At 51.5% G+C, this 25,563-nt stretch overlaps 3 protein-coding genes across 9 annotated transcripts; all 3 read right to left on the reverse strand.

Annotated features, from left to right (window-relative positions):
* Positions 1-648: 648 nt before the first annotated feature.
* On the reverse strand, positions 649-6,140 carry LOC141733577 (triggering receptor expressed on myeloid cells 2-like). 3 transcript variants are annotated; one of them, XM_074564125.1, is made up of 4 exons: positions 5,903-6,140; positions 2,987-3,331; positions 2,585-2,639; positions 649-2,171 (listed from the first exon to the last, which is right to left on the reverse strand). In XM_074564125.1, exons 1-4 carry the CDS (start codon positions 5,943-5,945, stop codon positions 1,961-1,963), a joined length of 654 nt encoding a protein of 217 aa, XP_074420226.1. In that variant the 5' UTR covers positions 5,946-6,140; the 3' UTR covers positions 649-1,960. The 3 variants fall into 3 exon arrangements, with proteins under 3 accessions (XP_074420226.1, XP_074420227.1, XP_074420228.1); XM_074564126.1 differs by having other exon boundaries at positions 649-2,072; positions 5,903-6,038; XM_074564127.1 differs by having other exon boundaries at positions 649-2,069; positions 5,903-6,037.
* A 2,530-nt stretch (positions 6,141-8,670) lies between these two features.
* Positions 8,671-17,196, reverse strand: LOC141733575 (polymeric immunoglobulin receptor-like). 2 transcript variants are annotated; one of them, XM_074564113.1, is made up of 8 exons: positions 17,065-17,196; positions 15,670-16,020; positions 14,144-14,494; positions 13,449-13,769; positions 12,397-12,472; positions 11,461-11,576; positions 10,981-11,051; positions 8,671-10,518 (listed from the first exon to the last, which is right to left on the reverse strand). In XM_074564113.1, exons 1-8 carry the CDS (start codon positions 17,105-17,107, stop codon positions 10,312-10,314), a joined length of 1,536 nt encoding a protein of 511 aa, XP_074420214.1. In that variant the 5' UTR covers positions 17,108-17,196; the 3' UTR covers positions 8,671-10,311. The 2 variants fall into 2 exon arrangements, with proteins under 2 accessions (XP_074420214.1, XP_074420215.1); XM_074564114.1 differs by having other exon boundaries at positions 15,670-15,942; positions 17,065-17,186.
* A 515-nt stretch (positions 17,197-17,711) lies between these two features.
* Positions 17,712-25,264, reverse strand: LOC141733756 (polymeric immunoglobulin receptor-like). Of its 4 annotated transcripts, none has more exons than XM_074564563.1 (7): positions 25,098-25,264; positions 23,704-24,054; positions 22,189-22,539; positions 21,494-21,814; positions 20,151-20,247; positions 19,078-19,200; positions 17,712-18,287 (listed from the first exon to the last, which is right to left on the reverse strand). In XM_074564563.1, exons 1-6 carry the CDS (start codon positions 25,138-25,140, stop codon positions 19,080-19,082), a joined length of 1,284 nt encoding a protein of 427 aa, XP_074420664.1. In that variant the 5' UTR covers positions 25,141-25,264; the 3' UTR covers positions 17,712-18,287; positions 19,078-19,079. The 4 variants fall into 4 exon arrangements, 3 of the variants coding, with proteins under 3 accessions (XP_074420664.1, XP_074420665.1, XP_074420666.1); XM_074564564.1 differs by having other exon boundaries at positions 17,712-18,481; positions 25,098-25,220; XR_012584387.1 differs by having other exon boundaries at positions 18,275-18,287; positions 20,055-20,247; positions 25,098-25,220.
* Between the last annotated feature and the right edge of the window lie 299 nt (positions 25,265-25,563).

Consider the following 25,563-nt stretch of genomic DNA (forward strand, 5'->3'; position numbering starts at 1 on the left):
AGCCATATTTAGCAATCAGGCTGTGTGACTGGAAAAGAAATAGGCATTTTCGGTCTCTAGTGCTACCTTGACATAGTGCAGAGCAGCTTTCAGTTGGATGTGTTCCTCCTTACTGCAGCTTTGCACTTACAGGCAAGTTTTATATCTGTCGTTCCCAAAACCTCTGCATAGTGGTGGAGAACCATCACTGTGCCATCACAGAGGCGGTGGATGACCCTGCCTGAGGTCTCTCAACAGGTTGGAGCTGGAACTAGGACTCATATCTCCTGGTTAGAGCTGCGATTCCCTTGTTCTATAGCACATCTAGCTGGGCACCACAGTACCATCTGGGAATACTGAAGCTAGCTTTGTGTTAGTATAGCTGCAATGGTGTGTGACTGTGTATGGGCTAATTTACCCTCTGCAAATAGAGGAAATTAGTTTAGACAGAGCACAACCATGCATTATCCGATCTGGTTTGGGGGTTTGAGCTGCCGTTTCTGCATGGTGCTAAATGGAGCTGGCTGTATGTGCCAGTCTGCCCAGCTGGCTCAGAGCATTTTTGTACGTTATAAACATACCAGCACATTCTAAGTGTTACCTCTTCTCTGGGTGGTGTATTGTGATCTGATGGTGTACTGCAGCTGTTTGTCATGAATCCAGACTACATCAGATAATCAGTTTGATTTTATTTAGCTTTGCAGGCAGTGCAGGGAAAAGAAGTGTGAATGCCCTTACATTTGGGGTCTTCCTGGGAGAGCTAAATGCAGCTTCACTTTGGGGAGTGATGAACAACAGTCACATGTTTGTAACATCCCCTTGAGAGGGCAGAAAAAATACAGGGAGGAGCACAGAGAGACAGTTCATTCTTTGTTTGCAAAATCGTTTGAGAAATGAGGAAGCAGGTTCAGAGCTGCATGTGGACTTCGCACGCCCTTCTGGTTTGTTCTGCAGTTCTTTATGCCTTTCCCCAGTGACTGTTCACCAAGAATCCACACTGTCCAAGGCAGTTTTTGGGAGCTGGTCTTCATCACCATGGAAAGACAGAATCTCTCACCTGGCACTGCTCTGAGATGACATGAAGTTGATGGGTCTCAGTTCAGACCCTAGTGGAATGATAATGGGGATGCGTATCTGGAATAACTCTGTCGGGTGGTGTGGTGCAGCTGCTGGCAGTGACTGGGGATGATAGCAGAGCATTGCATTGCCAAAAGTGTGTCAAAACTCCAGTCTTTAGAGAGTGGAATCTCAGATAAAAAGCTGATTTCTAGAGGAATAATAATATTAGCTTTCCATACAAACCATCTAGTTCTGGCTATATTTCCTGCTTTCGGGGAAGCATTTGAGCATTTTGTAGAGACATGTGGGACACCTTGAAAAAAGTTTTTTAACACTGATCTTCAGTGAATCAGGAGAAACTTCTTGGAGATTTGAGACAGAACCATGTCTTTCCATTTTGTGGATGCGTCTGTGGGTTGCTCAACTTATGGTCATTGAGATGTGTTACCTGAACTTCTATTTATGTTCACTGGTTTATCTGTAGTTTTATTTAAAACAAATAATATGCCAGCAGCTGTATAGAATGGCAAAGTCTTTTTGTGGCCTAGCAATGAGCTGGGGGGAAACTGAGCAGGGCTCTCTCACCTTTACCATCCTGGGAAAGCAACTCTGCACATACATGAGTTTGTGCTGGATCTCCTGACAGAAAGACTTTGTATTCTGCCTTTCCCCCCCAGCCCTCGATCCCATCCACTTCCATTCGGTTCAGGTGTTACTGGTAGCGTCTTTTCAGTTCAGTTGTGTTGGAAAAAGTTGGTCAGCGCCAATGAGAAGTGGTGGTAGATGGTGACATTTCCTCTCTAGAGCGATAGGTTCATTGACACCTGTGTTTAGTAGGCGATCCTTTTCTTATGGCAGGTGGCAAAGCTTTGCCTGCAAATGCTTGATGTTCATTTCCCTGTGGATTCCCTTTGGTTTAGCTCTAAGCAGTGCTTTCCCAGGAAGGGCTGATTCCATCATGTGCAAGGTCACCAGCGAAAGGGAGGACCTGATGCTCATTTGGGTTCTTCTCCTCTGTTTCTCTGTTCTTCCTGCTGATGCCAATGACAAAGATCAGCACAGCCACCATGAATTTAGTAACCAGGAATCCAGCAATGATATAGAAGACAGTGAAATCAGCTTCAGGAGGGATGCTATGGGGAACCATAAATACAACAATAAAGCTTAGCCAGGAAGGGGATGGTTCAACCTTTAAAAAACCTCTTCTGGTATACAGTGTGAAGATGTAACATCTCCTGCCTATGCACAACAAAGCCTGGGAGGTTAGAACATCTATAACAGGTTTTAACTGCAAGATCTCACATACGGATAAATCATGATCCACAGGAGTTGTTTTGCTTGGTACTGAAGCACTGAATTTTCTGGATTAGGGTAGAGCTGCTGTTTAGAAACCACACAGCAGCTCTGAGAATTGTCATGGATTAGGAAGAGGTAGAGAATATGCCTGTGGTGGTATTCCTCTCAGCTTCAAATGGGGTTGCTGATGCTAATCTGGTTTAGCCCTAGGAAGACTAGAGATCGCAGCATGAGGAGTTTTATGGCTTACCTGGAGATGCTCTGCACAGCACTAGGCTCCTCTGGCATTTGGGTCTCCAGGACAGCTGATGATAGAAACAGAATAGTTCATTCTGCAGGTGTTTCTGGATGATATTCCTTGGTGTCACCAACACCAGCTAGCCATAGATAACCAAGGAAAGATTGGACACTGCGCTGTGTGCTAGAAGATTAATCTGGGTAGCAATAATGGGATGACATATGTTAGATATCCTGTAACGGTGAGGTCACGTTGCTGTAAAACAGGAACTAAAAAGAGGCAATGAAACACAGTACCTCCTTAGAGTAAGAAAAAAGTACATGTTTACTAAAGTGAGACGTTAGCAGCTGCAGACACACGTGAAATTTAAGTAGGAACTCAGGAACTCCTGAAACTCAGAGCCCCAGGACGTACCTGTCAGCACTTCCACTTGCACTTTCCTTAAGGTGTTTGTTTCACCCAGGTAGTCAGTTTTACACTGGTACAACCCAGCATCCTGCTTCTTGAGTCGCTTCATGGTCACTGTCAGGACCCCTTCACGGACATTGTCACTGATGGAGGTGCTGCCATTCCTGTTCTTTAGGAATGTCAGCCAGAAGCGCCTGGCGCTCACCACATGTTGGCACTTGGTCTCATCGATCTGCTTGCACCAGCTCTTTTCTCTCCACCGCTGCTGCCGGGGGTTATAGGTGCAGTTGACAGAAATGGTGCCCCCCTCTATTCCATACACCACAGTGACGTTCTCTGCAGCACAGGATGCTAGGAGAGAAGGAGGAAGTGGTGAGCCAAGTCTCTTTCATATCTATCGCTTACCAATATGTTTATGGTGAACGTCATTTTCCTCTTTTACAACTCTGGAGATGGCTGGTGTCAACTGTAGGGCTTTTACCTGGCTGCTTCCCCCATGAAAGATACGCTGTGCTCAGATTCAGAGTCTTGGTTCAGACATTCTTGAAATATGTCTGTATTGATCCCTCTGACTGGTAGTTATTTGGCTTTTGCCAAGCATATATTCTTGGGGGGGGATAACACTGAGGGAAGGAGGAGGCATCATCTTCATTAATATTTGTGATTTTCTGAAGCTCAGGAAATGTTGGTGCTTGCCTTCCCTCCTAGCCCTGTAGTGACTGCTCTGGATTTGTGTTGTCATTGGGCTCCTGCCCAGTAAGGGGAAGCGGTTTGTCAGCATGTTTGGGAGATTAAATATAAACTTGCATTTTCCTCTGGTTCTGAGGAGCATGAACCAGGGCACTCAGGTAGATTGAGTTGGCATCAGGCAAACTGTCTTGATTTTTAAAAGCTCTTTTTACAAGGCAGCTCATAAAAACATAGCTTGACCCAATGGTGACAGATTGTTTCTGTGTCATTCTCATTAGACTAGTCTTGCTGTAACACCCCTGCTTTGCAACGTCCAACCTGCTTACTGGCATAAGGCAGCTTGCTTCAGGTTTTGGCCTTGAGCTTCCATATAATAAGTTCTTAGATGCAGATTTGGCTCTGCAGGACCATCTGGTGTGGAAAGGGTCCTTTGCAGTAAATGCCCATGAAGTTTATTCCCATTTTAAGGCTCTTTACACAGCCAGAGAGAAGCAATACAGCCCTGGAAAATGCTAGAATCAAAGTGACATCTACAAATCAGTGTCCAGCTAGCTGTTTAGGAGGTTTCTTCTTAATCCCACTCCTGATTTCTAAATCCAGGGATTTATCAAATTTTTTTACCCTATCTTTTGATATCCTACTAGTTTTAACCATGTTGACAACTGGTCTTTGGCTGCTTGGCTTTTTTGGTTGCGTTAGTTCCTTATTCCTAATTTCTATTCCTCTTTATGGTAAGAAAAGACAGAAGGGACAGTCTGAGCTATTAATACTTCCAGAGAGCAGTGCAGTGTGATGTGGTATTTGTGGAAATCTCTATTTCTAGTGAAAAACTTCAGAGGCTAGTGCCTTCTGTGAAACGATAAGTAACAATGAAATAGAAGTAAATTAAAAAACAGGCTCTTGTGAGGACTTTGTGCTGGCTGAGCCTTTTAATAACACTTCTTATAATAATTTCAGCCATTCTAAGTGAATTGTGAACTAAAAAATCTGAAGCGCTTTCAGGCTTGAGTAGAAGGCAGCATAAAAACCCATCTGGGCTAAGTATCCAACACTTACAAGTCTTTATCCTCATATGTGGCTTCACTCAGTTGTTCCAGTTAAGGTTTACCTCACTGCGTGTCCAGTCCAGTCCCGTGCAATCCCTCTAAACATTCTAACTCCCTCTCCTATTTCTCTTGTGGACCCCTGCTCACCCCCAGTTCTGCCCCTTCAGTTCCTGGAATGGTCCCAGGGTTTTGGGTTTCGTTTTTGTTTGGTTTGGTTTTGAAACAGCATTGCAAAAAATCTCTTGATCAGAATCGTGGCATTTAAAAATTTGCTGAAATTTCCTGTGGAAAACTTTATGTCATTATCTTTTCAACCAATTCTGCTGACAGATCGTTTACTATTTGTGTTCATCCTCCCGTGTTGTATGCTACTGAAAAAATTATAGTGGACTTTTTTCCAAACTCATTCTGATTTCGGGGACGGGTTTCTGTGCTGCCAAAGCCTGAATCTGTTGCCGTATTATGCACCACTGCAAGTACTGGATCTCCAACGTGTGGCTGGAGAGAGAAGGCGGCCAGCTGGGAGCACCAGCTGGGTCCTGTGCCTTCTCATTTCGGATGAATGTTGCTTTCCAAGCTGAAAATAGTCAAGTGCCCAGGAGTTCAGAGATGGCCCCTTCCTTGAGGTTTTTTTTTCCTCCTCTTGAACCCTAGCTGCTGCAATTTGCATTGAAAGCCCTACAGATGGAAATAAATAGGATTTTGCAATTCCACATTTCACTCTGAAAAGGCACACAGTGTTTCCTGTTCTGACTCAAAAGGATCCCTATGAGAAAAGCTGAGCCCTTGGATCACCACTGGCCCTTTGTGAAATTAAGGGAAAAGAACAAACTCCGAGGAAGGAGTCTGACATCCCTGCAATAGAACTGGGAGGAAGAATAGAGTGCAGAACACACTGCAATGCTCCAGGTTCCCTCTGCTTGCATTGCATTGGGCCTTGCAGTGTACAGGCAGACAGTAAGACTCTTTATCCATAATAACTGTTTGTATTGGTCTTCCAAAGAACTGCATGCTGCAACAAAGATGCCTTTGCATCCCGAAAAAGCTACTGTGTTTCAAGACCTGTGCAGTCTTTTCCCATAGCATTATCAGTAATCTTGTACAAGGTGCGGGTACAGACCAAGTTTTGCATCAGTCCTTTTCCCTATCTGTTAACTGAAACCCAAGGCCACGTACGCTTTCTTACCTGACAAGAAGACCAAGAAGATGGGGTGCATGAGCTTCTCCATGTCAGTCAAGCAGAGAAGAGGAGAGGAGTCTGGAGAAAATGAAAAGGGCTCTTGCCTGAGAGCAGCTTGCTTTTCCCCCCTCCTTGCTGTGCCGGAAGGAATGAGCACAGGAACTTGGCATCTTTTTCATCCTGCATATTGAGCAATTCACCAGGGACGGGCATCTCTCTCTCGTGGGCTGAAAATTCAGGCATCAGCATTGCCCGCTCACAGCCACAATTTAGTCTAGACAGCCCAAAAGAGGGCATCATGTGATGGCCTGGAACCATGGTACTGGGAGTCCCTCTCAGCTCAGCAACGGTGCCTGTCCACCAGAGCAGGCTTTACATGCAAGCATTGCATGGGCTGAATTTCTGGAAAACCAAAAGGGAAAGGGCGGCTCTCATCAAGAGTCTACAGGTAGCTCAGTCAGCATCACAAGGGTGAAAGGAGGGCAAGGAGAAAATCTTGTGGGTTATTTTGAGGAGAAAGATTTAGAAGAGCCTGTGAATGAAGCATTCCTCTTTGACATATAACTGGAGTCAGGAAGACAAAGACACTGTGCTAGGTGAAGCTGTGAGGTACTTTAGATGAGCAAAACAGATATCTTTATTTTGTACCGAGCAGAAAGGACATAACAGCAAGGGATGTGGGCGTTGATTCGGAGCCCATCAGTGCCATGCTGATGCAGTAGTTCTGGACTGCAGTTAAGGGAGCCTCTTTTAGCATTAGCAAACTGGTATGCTGTGGGTGGGTTGCTATTTTTTCTTTTTTTAATTTATTTGCTTCAAGATCTTCCATGCAAATACCAATAAACCCCTGATTCTCAACTTGAGTGCTTATCTGCTTCTTAACCTGCAGGTCTATCCATTCATAAATGTGCCTTCTTTTTCTTTCCTCTAATTAGTGTTTAAGAAAATGGTACTTTGCAGTATCAAAAAATTCTCTGTGAGACTTAGTGATTGCAGTTTTTGTTCATTCTTGCTCCAGTGAGCACGAATCTGGATTCTCTTTGATCAGAAGCAGCTGTCTCCCTGAAAATGTCTCTCCTGAACTCAGTTGTTTTCTACTGTTACTCTTCCACTGTTTGACTCAGTGTAACTGACTGCATGAATAGCAAATAGTTAGGGGAATCTTGGGCTGAATGAACCATTTCCAGAACCATTTTTTTTTCTTCCTTTCATTTCAAGCTAAACATGTCAACTCTGAAAATCTCAAAAAATAGATCAGCTTCCGTGCTGCAGCCATAGCAAGATAAGCCTATTGGATGTGACTGGCTTTTGAATAGGGAGTGGTTCAGGCCCCTTTAATTTGCCACCTTTCTGCAGAGCTTGGTGCAGCCAAATAAAGTGCAGGGGTTTCTGGGCTTTTTGAGAAATTGAGCTGAGCCCCAGCAAACTCATTTCATATCACTCACCACATGACTGCTAAATAAAGGCAGCAAATGTGTAATCTGGAGTATTTCCAGCAGAGAGAAGGAAGTAATGGTATCTCTTTCCAAGGCCCTGGGAAGCTCTCCCGTGAAACGGCACATGCATTTGTGGTCTCCTGTGACTTTAGAAGAAGCCACAAAAGCTTACTTTCTATGTTTAACATCTTTGTCGGCGACATGGACAGTGGCATTGAGTGCACCCTCTGCAAGTTTGCTGGCGACACCAAGCCGTGTGGCATGGTCGACATACTGGAGGGAAGGGATGCCATCCAGAGGGACCTGGACAGGCTGGAGAGGTGGGCTCATGCGAAGCTCATGAAGTTCAACAAGGCCAAGAGCAAGGTTCTGCACGTGGGTCGAGGCAATCCCAAGCACACATCCAGGCTGGGGGATGAAGGGATGGAGAGCAGCCCTGAGGAGAAGGATTTGGGGGTGCTGGGGGATGAGAAGCTCTACATGAGCTGGTAAGGTGCGCTGGCAGCCCAGAAACCCCCCACAGCCTGGGCTGCATCCCCAGCAGCGTGGGCAGCAGGGTGAGGGAGGGGATTCTGCCCCTCTGCTCTGCTCTGTGAGACCCCCCTGCAGTGCTGCCTCCAGCGCTGGGGCACCAACAGCAGAAGGAGACGGAGCTGTTGGAGCAGGGCCGGAGGAGGCCCCGGAGATGCTGGGAGGGCTGGAGCCCCTCTGCTGTGAGGACAGGCTGAGAGAGCTGGGGGGGTTCAGCCTGGAGAAGAGAAGGCTCCGGGGAGACCTTCCAGCCCCTTCCAGTCCCTAAAGGGGCTCCAGGAAAGCCAGGGAGGGACTCTGGAGCAGGGAGGGGAGCCATGGGATGAGGGGGAATAGTTTTAAACTGAAAGAGGGGAGATTTATATGAGAAGTTTGGAAAAAATTCTTTGCTGTGGGGGTGGTGAGCCCCTGGCCCAGGTTGCCCAGAGAAGCTGTGGCTGCCCCATCCCTGGAGGGGTTCAAGGCCAGGTTGGACGGGGCTTGGAGCAACCTGGTCTAGTGGGAGGTGTCCCTGCCCAGGGCAGGGAGGCTAGATGAAAAAATAAAAAAAAATAAAAAGTGCTGGAAGTAGGCATGCTGGTTTGTATTGGTCTTCCAATGAACTTACAAAGAACCAGCTGCACTGGTGAATAGGCTGTGAAGAGCTTTTTAAACTACAGCACAGTGCTGCAAAAGAACAGAACTAATCTGAGACTGGCTGGGTAGTGATTCCTGAAGCAATACAAAGATGCCTTATAACAATGAAGGCAAGAGACTAAATGCATTGGAAAAACATGTTTGATAGTTTATGTTGTCATTATTCAGGATAGCAGGGTTTGATGAGGTCCCAGCTAGTCTAGTGTTCCTGGGGCAGCTCTCGGAAATTGCCAACCTGCATCAGAGCTGCACTGGGGATCCATAAATATATTGTGTGTCTGACTTACTTGGACATTTACGTCTACAAATAATCCACTCTAATTAACATCCTGTCCTTCTGTTATATCAGCTGATGTTGAGAACAGCCCTCTTGTGCTCATACTTCTTCCTCTCTTGTCTGTGTCATAATTCCTGCAACTACTTTGCGCAGGCTGCCAGTTTCTTGCTGTGTGCTACTGCCTGTACAGACCTTCCTCATGTCTTGTCTCAGGGCTCATCCTTGCAGTTAGCACAGCAAGGCAAATTCTGTTCAAAACTGTCCCAGTGTTGTTCCCTTCCCTCCTTTCTACAGAAATACTCAGTTTTGGTTCTTCCTGCTTATTTGGTTCCACACTACCTTGGTTTAAGCAGCCAGTTTGTGTGTTCTTGGGGAACAGATGGTGTAAGACAGCAGACCAGCCAGAACAAAGTTTTGTTGAACCAAGTAATGGCCTTTGATTAGGAGGTGGTGAAAGGACCGGGCAGTCTGCACAAGCTACCCATGGGAAGCCATGCCTGTAACTTCTGATTTCAGCTGCTTATTTTCAATGTAGAGGCCTCAAAGACTGCATAAATATGCTGTGGCTGTGGATGACCCTGAGAGCAAGTCAGTCTTCAAGCTTGGAAAGAATAAGTTGTCTAGAGGGTGCAGCGTTGGAGACTTTCCCTAGTGTAATCCACAGGGGCCACATTGAATCCATCCCACAACCCCATGCACTCAGTAGTGTCATCACCTTCATTCCCTCCTACCCTCAAATTCCGGAGTGCACACTCTATTTCTTGATCTAAAGCTCAACATTTAGCTTTAGTTTGAAAGCCTCTTACTATTTTACTTACCTAAGCAGACTGATAAATTTAGGTTATAGGGGAATTTGCATTAAGTTTCAAAAAGAGTATATATTACTTGTATACACCATTGTTGTTTTGTAGCTACAAGGCCTTCTGGTGCTCAGATTCATATAGCACAATCCTCAGTTTGCAAAGTTTGCAATGCAGCATATCATTGTGTTGCAATACACCCTCAAGCTATTTGCCTCCTGGCAGATGCTGGTTCTGCTTATTCTTATAATCCAGTGCTCGTATCCCCCACCCATTACATGGCAAACGGACCGGGTCACAGCAAGGTTAGAGTTTTATCCCTACAGCACTGGAATGAGTTTGCTTGGCCATAGTAGCTGAGCCTGTAGGAGTTGGACAGAGTTTCTATCAGTGAACACAGTTGAAATAGCAAACCTATTCATGTCCAGACAAATATTGCTCTTTTTCAAAAGGTCAGTCCTCCACACCTGCCTTTCCAAAAGAGTCTGCATTTTAATGGGACCGAAGAAAGCAGATGCACAAGAGATCCTGAGAATTGCCCAGCACCTCTGTCTGACCCGAGAGAATCTGCACAATTGTGGCAAAATTCTCTACTGGCCTCTAATTGTACAGGCAACATACACACGGCAACAAAAACTTAGATCTTTCCCCAGTGTCCATCCACACATCTTCTGCTCCCCATTCCCACTTCTTATTCTTTTCTCCCATTTCTGGATTACTTGGGGATTCTGTGCTTCAGCCTTTCTCACTTGTCGGTAACTGCTTGAGTGCAATGATAGCATATTCTACATTTTCATCTTCGGGTTTCCTGTGAGCCTGACTTCGTTCAACATTACAGTAGAGAGGATCCTCGTCACTGAGTCGGGATTTATAGTTCAGGGTAACATATTTTAGGTCTTCGCCGTCATCCTTGGGACTTTCCATTCTTTCAGTACTGTCAAGCTATGAAAAGAAAGGGAAAATACTTCTTAGCATGATTCAGTGCCAGGCCACAGCTGTTTTCAAAAGGACAAGGTTTTCCCAGGGGGAAAAGAGAAGCATGTAAAAACTTACCTTTGGTCGTGACAGAGCTGAAAGAACAGAACACTCTTTCCTTCATCACCTCTCCTTGATACGGGTTACAACCTCATTGTCTAACCCTGGTTTCTAGTCTTAAAGACATTTCTCAGAGATTACTAGAATTTGCTCCATTGTTTTTTTCCTGCTGGAGATTCCTTACATTAATTACTCCCCTCTCTCTCCAGATAGGAACATTCCTCTCTCTGGTGACATTAAATACCATTTTCCCTCCTGCTTATAACCAAAAATGAGCACCACGGTCCTCATCAGATGGGTCAGCCCGCTCCTCACAGGCTATTGGTAAGGGATTCATGTACCATATGGGAAATCTATCATTTTCCTTACCTGTGCTATGTCCTCTGGTTTGTCATAGGTGTCCTCTGGTTTGTCATAGGTGTCCTCTGCTTGTCTGTTACCTTTGGAAAGAGCCAAAATCAGAGGTTTTAGAAGTAGAGAAGTCCATGAAATCCCATGGCATTGCCTATGCTTCAGGAGTTTTGGGGAAGGCTGTGGGACTGCGCAGTGGCAGAAGCAATGGGTGTGACAGTGCGACCCCTCTACCCTGAATCTGGTGAACACATTGCTCTCACTTTAATTGTCCTCTAACATGGTAGGAGGTGTCCTGTGCAGAGTCTAGAGGAACATGGTTTAATTTATTGTGAGAGGAGATCACAGCAAGAAGCCTGCCTTGAGACTTCCCATGCTACACCAGCCTTATCTTCTCCAGAGCTCTGTGAGTTGGGAATAAGGTCGCCAGGAGTGGAAAAGTGATGGCCAGATGTTTAGTATAGACTAGAACATGAGGCATCACCAGTCTCCACATACCTCTTCTCTTCAGCTGCTTGTGCTGCCTGACGCACAGTGTTACCGAGCTGGTAAGTGCCAGGATGAACAGGATGCTGAGGACCCCAGAGAGTATGTTGAAGGTGTGTACATTTGAGCTGAAGCCAGGAGAGCAAAAGGGTTACCAGTGTTAGGTGGTAGCACAGCATGATGATGGCGCAGCCCATTACCAAACAGTGACCAAAGAAAGGGACAGGAATAGCTCTTATGCACTAGCTTTCATGCACTTGGAAGGAGGGGGTGGTTCTCCTGCAGTAATGCTATTTTGATTTTTCTGCCTGGCTGTGCCTTCTGAGCTTTTCCTAAACTATTCTCCAGACTTTAAAAACAAGCCACTGCTCAAAGTTCAGAGTACAATTCCAGGCCCTCTGCAGCAGGTACTGCCTTTTCCTCCTGGGTTTTGCTGCACCTGGCACACTGGAGCTGATGTATGGTTGTACTCTGAGGTGCTGCTGTAGTGTTGATGACAGCAGATGTCCAAAGGGGAAGAAAATCCTTTACATTTAACTGCCTGGTAAATAGAAGGATAAAATAGCAGCCAAGGTCTATTTAATTGTTAAATATTCATGCACAAGAGTGAGCAAAGTCAAGACAAAAAGGCTCAGGGGAAGAATCTCTGTGCCTCTGTTGCTCCAAAGAGCATAGCCCAAAGAGATAAGGATAAAAAAGACGATAGGCATCTGCATTCCAGAAAGCTGTGACGTGACTTTATCAATCTATTTCCTCCTTTGTAATTACACTCTGGGTTGGAGCTGGAAGAGGAGAGGCCATCGTTGTTAAGGACGCCTGTCATATTGAATTCCTGTGTGAGCAGGAACCTTCAGAAAGCCTGCCTACCGCAGGAAGAGAGGCATACTGTGGCTGAGACACTAATAACTCATGTCTGTGTTCAAATTGGAGACTTTTTTAAGGCCTTACCTTGGTGGTGGGGCGGTGACAGAAAGAGTTGTTAGACTTGTGCTTGCAGTACCTGACAAAGTTGTTCCAGCCGACGCTGCAATCACAAACAGGAAGAGAAGAATAATCACTACTGGGCTGCTTTGCATTTAGCAGCTAAACTTCCCTGGCCCTGGGAAGATGGGGCTATAAACGCACTCCTGCCACGATGCCCAGCACAGCCAAACTGCCCAGGCTGTAACCTGTGTCATCGCGACTTGCTGTCAGCCGGCAAAGCAAAATAAGGATCAAAAGGTGGGAGGGAGGGGCAAGGAGCTGAGCAGGAGCCCCGCTTTGTGTGTACCCCCCCAACACATGGCCAAAGGAAGTGCTGTAAGTGCAAGCAGCTCTGCTCTATGGCAGAGGTCTTCAGGTAGCACTGAACTATTTAACAGCTCTGTGCTTAAGCAGACAGAGGCTTATGAGAAGTAAGCAGAGAGCATTGTCTGTGAAGGACTCGGCTATGAGAATTGCTTGCAGGACATGAGGAGCAGAAGGGGACAGGAGCCAGGTTACTCGTGCAGAGTTGAGCCACAAATTGGCTGGTGTCCTGTCCCCTTGCTTTGGTTCCCCCAGGGACCGCATGCTCATGGGGGCTCAGCCCGTGGGGCCTGGGAGTCCATGACAAGGGAGGGCTGGCAGCTGTGGGGCCAGAGCAAGAGCAATGCCTGCAGTGGGGGAGGTCTCCAGCGGTGCCCAGCGTGGGCCAGGCAAGCGCAGAGCTGGGGGAGCTGCTCCTGGAGCCCCTGGCTGAGCCCTGTGGGAAGCAGTTGTGAAGAGCGGCCCCATTTGTGGGAGCTCGTGGGAGCAGCTGGGAGCAGACAGAGCATGAAGGGCCAGGCCAGAGCTTCGGCTCCACAGGCCCAAGGGGCAGCCGCCCGTGTGTCCACCAGAGAGACAGAGAGGGAGACATCAGCTGTGTGGCGGCAGCGCTGGGCTCCTCGCTGCAGTGGCGCAGGCCAGGAGGGAGAAGCAGCAGGGTGGTGAGGCTGAACGCTGCCAACGGGCAAGCTTGTCTGCCAGTAGGTACTCACTCTTGGACACAGAGAGCTGGAAGTCCATTATCCGGATGAGTTCACGGCCTCTATATAATGCACACCAGTACATGCCGCTGTCCTGGGCCTGCAGCTTCTGCATGGTAATGTTGACAGTCCTTTTCTGGGTGTCATCCTGGATGAATGTTCTGTCTTCCAGAGCTTGGCTGTTATGCCGTGTCGAAGGGTAATCTGATCTCACCACAGTTTTACACGCAGTCTGACCTTCTCTTCGACACCAGACTTTTGTTCCCATGCCGTAGGCCAGGCCACTGTAGGGGCACTGCACAGAGAGAGTGTCCCGCTCCCACGTGTGCAGCTCTGCGAAACAGCACATGTGGTCACTGACCCGCCAGCAGTGGGCACCCGGGCATCCAGCCGCAGCCTGAGGTGGGCACCTGGGCCAGACTCTGCCCTGGGCAATTCCCTGACGGACAGTGTGTCCATCAGTGCAGGGCTGAGGTCGGGCAGGAGAAGAGGGAGGCGAGAGCCTGCAGGGCCAGCGGGGTCTGTGGGGCTCCGTCACACCGTGCCTGTGTGACCGGGGCAGGCGGTGAGAGAGGCTGGGGAGGGTGGGGGGCTGTGGGGGTCAGGGGAAGCCACTCGCCTGTGAGGGAGAGGGGGGAGGGAGTGCGGGAAGGAGTGATGTTGCTTTCTGACAAGTGTTGAGTTTGTGTGGGGAGAAAGGTACTCACCCTTGAAAACAATCAGTGAGATCGTCCTTAGGGGAATATACCAGTAACTGTTGTGACGGTAAGCACAGGAGTATGTGCCTGAGTCCTCTGCCTGGAGGTTGGTCATGGTGATGGACACAGTTCTATGCTGGCTGTCATCCATTATCGTAACTTTTCCCTTTGTGGCCTTGTTTGTGTATGGGTATCCTGCTGGCTTGGTTGTTTCTGCTAAGAGCTCACATTGTTCATCTCTCACGCGGCACCAGGCTTTCTGCTGCTGGTAGTCAGTCCGTGCTGTGTAAGGACACTGGATAGACAGAGTGCTTCCTTCTGCTTGTCTCTCCTCGGCATCAGGTCGTTGGGCTTGGAGACCTGTAAATGCCAGATGTGGTGAGGGAGAGGGGAGCTGATGCAGGGCTGCCCACAGCCTCCCGACGGACACACAGAAACTGCCTCCGACCTTCGTCCAGGGGCACTTGTGTCTGGAGGCACTCTGAAACTCGAGATCCATTTCCCCTGCTAAATTCCCCTGCTTGGAAATGGGGAGATTGGTTTCTGGTGGGCAGTGCTGAGATTTGAGCTGGGACCACCCCTGTGATTTAAACCCCAGTATCTTTGGTTTAAAACCCACAGACCTGCGAATGCTAGAGGCGTTGGACCTTCAAGCCTAAATGGAGCCGTGCATGGCTCAGCGTTTGGAGCTGCCCCAGCAGCCCAGCCCGTTGTTACTGCCCCTTGCCACAGGGAGAATGGAGACCAGCCCCTCCCCACCCCGGGATGGCAGTGGTGGGGCTCAGCCACCCCTCAGCGAGTGGCAGGTTCTCCCTGGCAGCTGGGTGCCGTTTGCTGCTTCAAAGCTTTACCCAGCAGCATTGAGTGAGGAGCTGGGAGAAAGGTGGTGATTGCTTGGGCAGAGGGAGAGGAAGCGATAGAGGGAGAGGGAAATGGAGGAGAGTGAGGCCCATCTGGTGGCAGATTCCCCGAGAGCACACGTGAGCCAGACGGACAGTGCAGATCACTGTGCATTCCGTGTCGAAGGGTAGTCTGTGCTCACCACGACTTTACACTCAGTCTGACCTTCTCTTCCACACCAGACTTTTGTCCCTGTGCTGTGCCCCGGGGTGCTGTAGGGGCACTGCACAGAGAGAGTGTCCCGCTCCCATGTGTGCAGCTCTGCGAAACAGCACATGTGGTCACTGACCCGCCAGCGGTGGGCACCCGGGCATCCAGCCGTGGCCTGAGGTGGGCACCTGGGCCAGACTCTGCCCTGGGCAACTCCGTGACGGATGGTGCGTCCATCAGCGCAGGGCTGAGGTTGGGCAGGAGAAGAGGGAGGCGAGAGCCTGCAGGGCCAGCGGGGTCTGTGGGGCTCCGTCACACTGTGCCTGTGTGAGCGGGGCAGGCGGTGAGAGAGGCTGGGGAGGGTGGGGGGCTGTGGGGGTCAGGGGAAGCCGCTCGCCTGTGAGGGAGAGGGGGGACAGAGTGCGGGAAGGAGTGATGTTGCTTTCTGACAAGTGTTGAGTTTGTGTGGGGAGAAAGGTACTCACCCTTGAAAACAATCAGTGAGATCGTCCTTAGGGGAATATACCAGGAACTGTTGTGACGGTAAACACAGGAGTATGTGCCTGAGTCCTCTGTCTGGAGGTTGGTCATGGTGATGGACACAGTACTATACAGGCCGTCATCCAGTATCGTAACTTTTCCCTTTGTGGCCTTGTTTGTGTATGAGTATCGTGCTGGCTTGGTTGTTTCCGCTAAGGGCTCACATTGTCCATCTCTCACGCGGCACCAGGCTTTCTGCTGCTGGTAGTCAGTCCCTGCTGTGTAAGGACACTGGATAGACAGAATGCTTCCTTCTGCTTGTCTCTCCTCGGCATCAGGTGGTTGGGCTTGGAGAGCTGTGAATGGCAGATGTGGTGAGGGAGAGGGGAGCTGATGCAGGGCTGCCCACAGCCTCCCGACGGACACACAGAAACTGCCTCTGACCTTCGTCCAGGGGCACTTGTGTCTGGAGGCACTCTGAAACCCGAGATCCATTTCCCCTGCTAAATTCCCCTGCTTGGAAATGGGGAGGTTGGTTTCTGGTGGGCAGTGCTGAGATTTGAGCTGGGACCACGCCTGTGATTTAAACCCCAGTATCTTTGGTTTAAAACCCACAGACCTGCGAATGCTAGAAGTGTTGGACCTTCAAGCCTAAATGGAGCCATGCATGGCTCAGCGTTTGGAGCTGCCCCAGCAGCCCAGCCCGTTGTTACTGCCCCTTGCCACAGGGAGAATGGAGACCAGCCCCACCTGACGCGTGGCATGGCAGTGGTGGGGCTCAGCCGCCCCTCAGGAGCCATGGGGCCGTCTGTCTGGGATTTGGGGACAGGGCAGAGGGAAGGAGCAAGGGCAGTGTGTTCCCTGGGGATGAAATGCTCATTCTGTGGCTGGGCTTGAGCTTGCCTCCAGCCGCCTGCAGCTCCTCCATGCGGCATCCTCGGAGGATGCCCAGCAACCCAGGGTGCGAGGCTGTGCTGGGTGCAGGGCTGCCTCGGTTCTCCAACCTGGTACCACATGCGGAAAGCCTTGTGCTCTCTGCTGGGACAGCAGGGGAGGCAGGCGCGTGCCCCCGGGCAACGCTGTCCTGACCCAGGGCTGCAATGGGAGCAGCCGAGCGGGGCCAGGCAGTGTGACGGGAAATGGTGACTGTGGGAGGCGCTGGGGCTGCTCCGGAGACCGCAGCTGTGTGCTCCCAGGGTGGTTTGTCCTGGGAGCCTGGAGAAGCCAGACGTGTTATGGTGGGAGCTGGGGCGGCCCCTTCCCTCCCCATCCCTGCAGTGTCTGTCCATGGTCGGATTCTCCCCCAGTGTGGAGCTCCCCAGGCAGCGGGAGGTGGGGAAGGGTGTCCCGCTCCCCCTGGGTGCGTGGGAAGCCCAAGGCAAGCCCAGCCCTTCTCTTACCTGGGAAGCAGAGCGGCAGCAGGAGGAGGGCTCTCAGCTCCATGGCCGTCCTCAAGCCCAGGCAAGGGGCATTGGTGGGGGCTGCCCAAGGTGTCCCGTTCAAAAGTGTCTGCCTTGTGAGCCCTCCCGCATCCCAGTGACGCTGCTGGAGGAAGTGCCTGAGGTCTTGCCTCAAGCGGAAATCCTTCACCATGTTTTGTTACGGGACTGATATTACGATAATTTCTTAATGCGTTTGGGGAAGTGGCTGAGAGCAGAGCTCGGCCCATCTTGATGGCAAAGGCCCTTTGCTGCTCTCGCCTGGCCATTGCCATGCTCTGCCCTCACTCCGGTGGCCGTGGGGCACTCCTCGGGCTGTCCCGAGTCGTGGGAGATGGAGCAGGTCCTTTGCCCTGGCCAGGCCCTTCTCTCTGGGCTCCCACGGTGTCCTCTGCCCAGGCCCTTGCTGGAAAGTCTCCTGAAAGCCAGGGTGGTAATGCGTCCAGGGCTGTGTCTGCATGAACCCTCCCGTGTCGTTTGGGATCCCCCACCTCCACCCCCACAGCCATTTCCCTCATGCCCTGTGCTTTGCTGTGCACAGAGCCCTCGGGGTGCCTTCCCCTGAGTGCCCAGCTGCAGAAACCAGACCAGAACCGTTTGGTTTTGCACATTTTATTTGCCATGGGGCAGCCTCGCAGAGCCCTGGTGCAGGGGCCCATGGGGAAGGCGAGAGGGTTTGCAGAGCTCTGTGGGAAGTGTGGGTGCTCCGGGGTGAGACCCTGCTCTGTGGCAGTAGCGCGGCTGCTCCTGGGTGGGACCTGGCAACAGGGGGGTGCTGGTGGCAGAGCCCGGGCAGGCTGCAAGGGCAGCTCCCAGCAGCAGATGCTGCCCATGGGCTCCTCCCTGCCTGCCTCCCTCCTCTGCTGGTCAAAAGGAGAGGAGGAGGTGAGGCTGCTGGCTGGGCTGGAGGTAGGAAGAGTAGAAGGAGGAGGAGGAAAGAGAGCAATAATTGAAGCAAGCTGTGTTTTCCCCTCCCTCAAAGTCCCTTTTGACTTTGCTGTGTGACAAGGAGGAAGATATTTAAGGGCTGGCCTCAGGTGAGGCTGGCAGGGTGGCAGCGGGTGGTAGCTTGTGCTCTGGCTGGAAGGAAGAGACTTCTTCGACCTGGGGCATAGAGGTGCTTTTAGCACAGGGTATCACGTGAGCTCTTCTCAGAACTTTCTCCTCTCCTGGTATCTCCTGCCCTGGACGGGTAGAGGGAAAAGTCTTTCATGAAATGTCTGTTGGCTGGGAAGTGTTCATAGTTGAGTCCAGCAGTGGGAAAAGAAGGCTGATGTTTTCTGGTCGGGGCGAACGCTTACTGCACCTTGCAGAATTACAGGGGCTGCCAGGAACCGGGGACAGATTGACCGGTCGTACAAACTGCCCTCTGAACCTGCTGAAAAGGAGCCTTTATGTGTTTGGAGGTATTTAGGCTGTGGGAGAGGTTTCTTCTCTTAAGCAAAATGTTTCCTTCTGAGTAATATCAGGAGGGAAATTCCCACCAGAGTGGTTGGTGCTGGGCAACAGAAGGAGAGAAGTTAATTCATGCCTGCTTTAGACCATGTGGGATTTAAACTACCTCAGGGTATAAAGCAGTGTGATGCGTCAGCCCTAGCAGCCAAGAGTGGGGTAGTGGGAGGAGCTGCTTTTGAGAAATTCAAGAGACATGGGGAAAAAGAGGGGAACCTGTCTCTATATAGCACATTTTTTTCCCCAAGCCTCTTCACCCCTCTCTTCCTCGCCCTTTTCTTATCCCTGTGCTCAAGGGCAGTGTCTCAGTGTGTCTGCTGGTGTCTCTGTCCTTCCTAACTGTACTTTGTTGCTTCTCTGAACGGGATTCAGTTATAGGAGCTTGCCCCAGTGGAAAAGCTTTGGTGAGAAGCAACTTTCTCTGGTTTTGGCTAAAAGCCCACATGACTTGCATCCCCACCAGGCAGGTGGTTGCTGTTCTGGAGAGGACTTGTTGTTTTGCACTGTGATTTTGCTGCTTACTATCATCTAGATGCTTTCACTGTGGAGGTCCTCTTCATCCTTCTCATGAGGAGCACTAAGATCACTATTGCCAGGATCTTGCTGGTCACGATACCAAGGACAAGCCAAAGGATGGTCTGCAACCTAGAAAAAAAAAAAGGAAAGAAACATACCAAAACAAATTAAAAACCCCACAAGGACAGCAGAATCGATCCAGAGAGATGGAGGGGTTCCCCAAGGAGGGTAAGGATTTTGTGGAACGTGACCATTCTTCATGCATAAGGGGAATCCATCAGGAATTAGTATTTAAGGGAGACTCCCAATGAGTTTAGAAAGGAAGGTAAATCTGTCCCGAGCATCGTTCTACAGATGTCTGTTTAGCACGATGGAAGACTGAGCTCTCCAAACCATGGGGAGTTCGGATACTGCAGATTGCTTTTGAGATTATCTTCCCCACATAGAAAACTCCTGAAAGGAGCAAATTTAGCAGTTTATGTCAGTGAAGAAGACAGTGAAAGGGAAGGAGCGCGGAGATTTTTACAGACAGTGTAAGATGTGTGCTGATGCGAGGAGGATGGAAGAACCTATTAGCTATGCCGTAAGTAAAGTAAAAGAGCTCCCCATCCCCCTCGTTCAGAGGCCTACGTTCCCAGTAAGGCACAAGAGACTTTTCTTTTTGCTGCTTTGAATTTGTTACATTTCAAAATGTTTGTTTTGTTATTTCTCCTTTGTTTTCATCTTTGGAGGAGGTACAGAGATAGCCAGCCAAATCCTCCATCTGGTGGTATTTCTGGGGTAGGATCTCTGCAGCCGTGTGCATTTCTTTTGCCACGTGTGGTGAACTCCTAGTTTTTCTGTTGTTTTCTGCTTGCTGCTTTCTAGTTAGAGAAATGTTTTCTCTTTGCCCCGTACCATCACAGCTTCTTTGCAACTGTGAGATAAATCAGATTAGCCAATTCCCTCTTACTCGATTGTTGATAAAATGAGTCTTCTGTTACCTGGGGGAGGAGCGGACAGAACCTGCTCTTTTCTACCCTCGAGTGTTCAGGCTGGCTCGTGCTGCCCCGTTCACCTGTCAGCAAGGTACAGCTCACCTGTGTTGTTTCATTTCTTCCTCAATACTGATAGTTCTTTCAGTGGAGTTAGAGGGAATCATTGGAGAAATGGAAGACAAGGAGGTTGGTGCTTCACCTGCAAGTAGAATACTTTCAGAGAAAGGACCGACCTGTGTCAGTGACAGGAGACAAAGCAAAACAGAATGGCCAGTCAGGTGTGCAGCTGCTGAGGAGGCGTATTGACAGCAATGTCTCTGCAGGCACGACTGAAGGGATTTTAAGTAGAGGGGAAACAACGCGAGACGTTAACAACTCCTGTCTGTGTTCAAGCTCAGAGACTTCTTTAGGCCTTACAATGGTGGTGGGGAGTGGCCAGAAGGGGTTGTTAGACTTGTGCTTGCAGTACCTCACAAAGGTGTTCCAGCCGACGCTGCAATCACAAACAGGAAGAGAAGAATAATCGCTACTGGGCTGCTTTGCATTTACCAGCTAAACTTCCCTGGCCCTGGGAAGATGGGGCTATAAACGCACTCCTGCCACGATGCCCAGCACAGCCAAACTGCCCAGGCTGTAACCTGTGTCATCGCGACTTGCTGTCAGCCGGCAAAGCAAAATAAGGATCAAAAGGTGGGAGGGAGGGGCAAGGAGCTGAGCAGGAGCCCCGCTTTGTGTGTACCCCCCCAACACGTGGCCGAAGGAAGTGCTGTAAGTGCAAGCAGCTCTGCTCTATGGCAGAGGTCTTCAGGTAGCACTGAACTATTTAACAGCTCTGTGCTTAAGCAGACAGAGGCTTATGAGAAGTAAGCAGAGAGCATTGTCTGTGAAGGACTCGGCTATGAGAATTGCTTGCAGGACATGAGGAGCAGAAGGGGACAGGAGCCAGGTTACTTGTGCAGAGTTGAGCCACAAATTGGCTGGTGTCCTGTCCCCTTGCTTTGGTTCCCCCAGGGACCGCATGCTCATGGGGGCTCAGCCCGTGGGGCCTGGGAGTCCATGACGAGGGAGGGCTGGCAGCTGCGGGGCCAGAGCAAGAGCAATGCCTGCAGTGGGGGAGGTCTCCAGCGGTGCCCAGCGTGGGCCAGGCAAGCGCAGAGCTGGGGGAGCTGCTCCTGGAGCCCCTGGCTGAGCCCTGTGGGAAGCAGTTGTGAAGTGGGAGCAGCTGGGAGCAGACAGAGCATGAAGGGCCAGGCCAGAGCTTTGGCTCCACAGGCCCAAGGGGCAGCCGCCCGTGTGTCCGCCAGAGAGACAGAGAGAGAGACATCAGCTGTGTGGCGGCAGCGCTGGGCTCCTCGCTGCTGTGGCGCAGGCCAGGAGGGAGAAGCAGCAGGGTGGTGAGGCTGAACGCTGCCAACAGGCAGGCTTGTCTGCCAGTAGGTACTCACTCTTGGACACAGAGAGCTGGAAGTCCATTATCCGGATGAGTTCAGGGCCTCTATATAATGCACACCAGTACATGCCGCTGTCCTGGGCCTGCAGCTTCTGCATGGTAATGTTGACAGTCCTTTTCTGGGTGTCATCCTGGATGAATGTTCTGTCTTGCAGAGCTTGGCTGTTATGCCGTGTCGAAGGGTAATCTGATCTCACCACAGTTTTACATGCAGTCTGACCTTCTCTTCGACACCAGACTTTTATCCCCGTGCCGTACGCCAGGCCACTGTACGGGCACTGCACAGAGAGAGTGTCCTGCTCCCACGTGTGCAGCTCTGCGAAACAGCACATGTGGTCACTGACCCGCCAGCAGTGGGCACCCGGGCATCCAGCCGCAGCCTGAGGTGGGCACCTGGGCCTGACTCTGCCCTGGGCAACTCCCTGACGGACGGCGCGTCCATCAGTGCAGGGCTGAGGTCGGGCAGGAGAAGAGGGAGGCGAGAGCCTGCAGGGCCAGCGGGGTCTGTGGGGCTCCGTCACACCGTGCCTGTGTGAGCGGGGCAGGGGGTGAGCGAGGCTGGGGAGGGTGGGGGGCTGTGGGGGTCAGGAGAAGGTGCTCACCTGTGAGGGAGAGCGGGGAGGGAGTGCGGGAAGGAGTGATGTTGCTTTCTGACAAGTGTTGAGTTTGTGTGGGGAGAAAGGTACTCACCCTTGAAAACAATCAGTGAGATCGTCCTTAGGGGAATATACCAGTAACTGTCGGAATGGTAAGCACAGGAGTATGTGCCTGAGTCCTCTGTCTGGAGGCTGGTCATGGTGATGGACACAGTTCTATGCTGGCTGTCATCCAGTATCGTAACTTTCCCCTTTGTGGCCGTGTTTGTGTATGGGTATCGTGCTGGCTTGGTTGTTTCCGCTAAGGGCTCACATTGTCCATCTCTCACGTGGCACCAGGCTTTCTGCCGCTGGGAGTCAGTCCGTGCTGTGTAAGGACACCGGATAGACAGAGTGCTTCCTTCTGCTTGTCTCTCCTCGGCATCAGGTGGTTGGGCTTGGAGACCTGTAAATGGCAGATGTGGTGAGGGAGAGGGGAGCTGATGCAGGGCTGCCCACAGCCTCCCGACAGACACACAGAAACTGCCTCCGACCTTCGTCCAGGGGCACTTGTGTCTGGAGGAACTCTGAAACTCGAGATCCATTTCCCCTGCTAAATTCCCCTGCTTGGAAATGGGGAGGTTGGTTTCTGGTGGGCAGTGCTGAGATTTGAGCTGGGACCACCTCTGTGATTTAAACCCCAGTATCTTTGGTTTAAAACCCACAGACCTGCGAATGCTAGAGGCGTTGGACCTTCAAGCCTAAATGGAGCCGTGCATGGCTCAGCGTTTGGAGCTGCCCCAGCAGCCCAGCCCGTTGTTACTGCCCCTTGCCACAGGGAGAATGGAGACCAGCCCCTCCCCACCCCGGGATGGCAGTGGTGGGGTTCAGCCACCCCTCAGCGAGTGGCAGGTTCTCCCTGTCAGCTGGGTGCCGTTTGCTGCTTCAAGGCTTTACCCAGCAGCATTGAGTGAGGAGCTGGGAGAAAGGTGGTGATTGCTTGGGCAGAGGGAGAGGAAGGGACAGAGGGAGAGGGAAATGGAGGAGAGCGAGGCCCATCTGGTGGCAGATTCCGCAAGAGCACACGTGAGCCAGATGGAGAGTGCAGATCACTGTGCATTCCGTGTCGAAGGGTAGTCTGTGCTCACCACGACTTTACACTCAGTCTGACCTTCTCTTCCACACCAGACTTTTGTCCCCGTGCTGTGCCCCGGGGTGCTGTAGGGGCACTGCACAGAGAGAGTGTCCCGCTCCCACGTGTGCAGCTCTGCGAAACAGCACATGTGGTCACTGACCCGCCAGCAGTGGGCACCCGGGCATCCAGCCGCGGCCTGAGGTGGGCACCTGGGCCTGACTCTGCCCTGGGCAACTCCCTGACGGATCAGCGCAGGGCTGAGGTCGGGCAGGAGAAGAGGGAGGCGAGAGCCTGCAGGGCCAGCGGGGACTGTGGGGCTCCGTCACACTGTGCCTGTGTGAGCGGGGCAGGGGGTGAGCGAGGCTGGGGAGGGTGGGGGGCTGTGGGGGTCAGGGGAAGCCGCTCGCTTGTAAGAGAGAGGGGGGAGGGAGTGCGGGAAGGAGTGATGTTGCTTTCTGACAAGTGTTGAGTTTGTGTGGGGAGAAAGGTACTCACCCTTGAAAACAATCAGTGAGATCGTCCTTAGGGGAATATATTGGGAACTGTTGTAACGGTAAGCACAGGAGTATGTGCCTGAGTCCTCTGCCTGGAGGTTGGTCATGGTGATGGACACAGTTCTATGCTGGCGGTCATCCATTATCGTAACTTTTCCCTTTGTGGCCTTGTTTGTGTATGGGTATCGTGCTGGCTTGGTTGTTTCCGCTAAGGGCTCACATTGCCCATCTCTCGTGCGGCACCAGGCTTTCTGCTGCTGGTAGTCAGTCCATGCTGTGTAAGGACACCGGATAGACAGAGTGCTTCCTTCTGCTTGTCTCTCCTCGGCATCAGGTGGTTGGGCTTGGAGACCTGTAAATGCCAGATGTGGTGAGGGAGAGGGGAGCTGATGCAGGGCTGCCCACAGCCTCCCGACGGACACACAGAAACTGCCTCCGACCTTCGTCCAGGGGCACTTGTGTCTGGAGGCACTCTGAAACCCGAGATCCATTTCCCCTGCTAAATTCCCCTGCTTGGAAATGGGGAGGTTGGTTTCTGGTGGGCAGTCCTGAGATTTGAGCTGGGACCACCTCTGTGATTTAAACCCCAGTATCTTTGGTTTAAAACCCACAGACCTGCGAATGCTAGAGGCGTTGGACGTTCAAGCCTAAATGGAGCGGTGCATGGCTCAGCGTTTGGAGCTGCCCCAGCAGCCCAGCCCGTTGTTACTGCCCCTTGCCACAGGGAGAATGGAGACCAGCCCCACCCAACGCGTGGCATGGCAGTGGTGGGGCTCAGCCGCCCCTCAGGAGCCATGTGGCCGTCTGTCTGGGATTTGGGGACAGGGCAGAGGGAAGGAGCAAGGGCAGTGTGTTCCCTGGGGATGAAATGCTCATTCTGTGGCTGGGCTTGAGCTTGCCTCCAGCCACCTGCAGCTCCTCCATGCGGCATCCTCGGAGGATGCCCAGCAACCCAGGGTGCGAGGCTGTGCTGGGTGCAGGGCTGCCTCGGTTCTCCAACCTGGTACCACATGCGGAAAGCCTTGTGCTCTCTGCTGGGACAGCAGGGGAGGCAGGCGCGTGCCCCCGGGCAACGCTGTCCTGACCCAGGGCTGCAATGGGAGCAGCCGAGCAGGGCCAGGCAGTGTGACGGGAAATGGTGACTGTGGGAGGCGCTGGGGCTGCTCCGGAGACCGCAGCTGTGTGCTCCCAGGGTGGTTTGTCCTGGGAGCCTGGAGAAGCCAGATGTGTTATGGTGGGAGCTGGGGCGGCCCCTTCCCTCCCCATCCCTGCAGTGTCTGTCCATGGTCGGATGGGAATCCAGTGTGGAGCTCCCTGGGCAGCGGGAGGTGGGGAAGGGTGTCCCGCTCCCCCTGGGTGGGGGGGAGGCCAAGGCAAGCCCAGCCCTTCTCTTACCTGGGAAGCAGAGCGGCAGCAGGAGGAGGGCTCTCAGCTCCATGGCCGTCCTCAAGCCCAGGCAAGGGGCATTGGTGGGGGCTGCCCAAGGTGTCCCGTTCAAAAGTGTCTGCCTTGTGAGCCCTCCCGCATCCCAGTGACGCTGCTGGAGGAAGTGCCTGAGGTCTTGCCTCAAGCGGAAATCCTTCACCATGTTTTGTTACGGGACTGATATTACGATAATTTCTTAATGCGTTTGGGGAAGTGGCTGAGAGCAGAGCTCGGCCCATCTTGATGGCAAAGGCCCTTTGCTGCTCTCGCCTGGCCATTGCCATGCTCTGCCCTCACTCCGGTGGCCGTGGAGCACTCCTTGGGCTGTCCCGAGTCGTGGGAGATGGAGCAGGTCCTTTGCCCTGGCCAAGCCCTTCTCTCTGGGCTCCCACGGTGTCCTCTGCCCAGGCCCTTGCTGGAAAGTCTCCTGAAAGCC

Source organism: Larus michahellis, chromosome 21 (assembly GCF_964199755.1).
Source record: "Larus michahellis chromosome 21, bLarMic1.1, whole genome shotgun sequence".
In the NCBI taxonomy this organism is placed as follows: Eukaryota; Metazoa; Chordata; class Aves; order Charadriiformes; family Laridae; genus Larus; species Larus michahellis.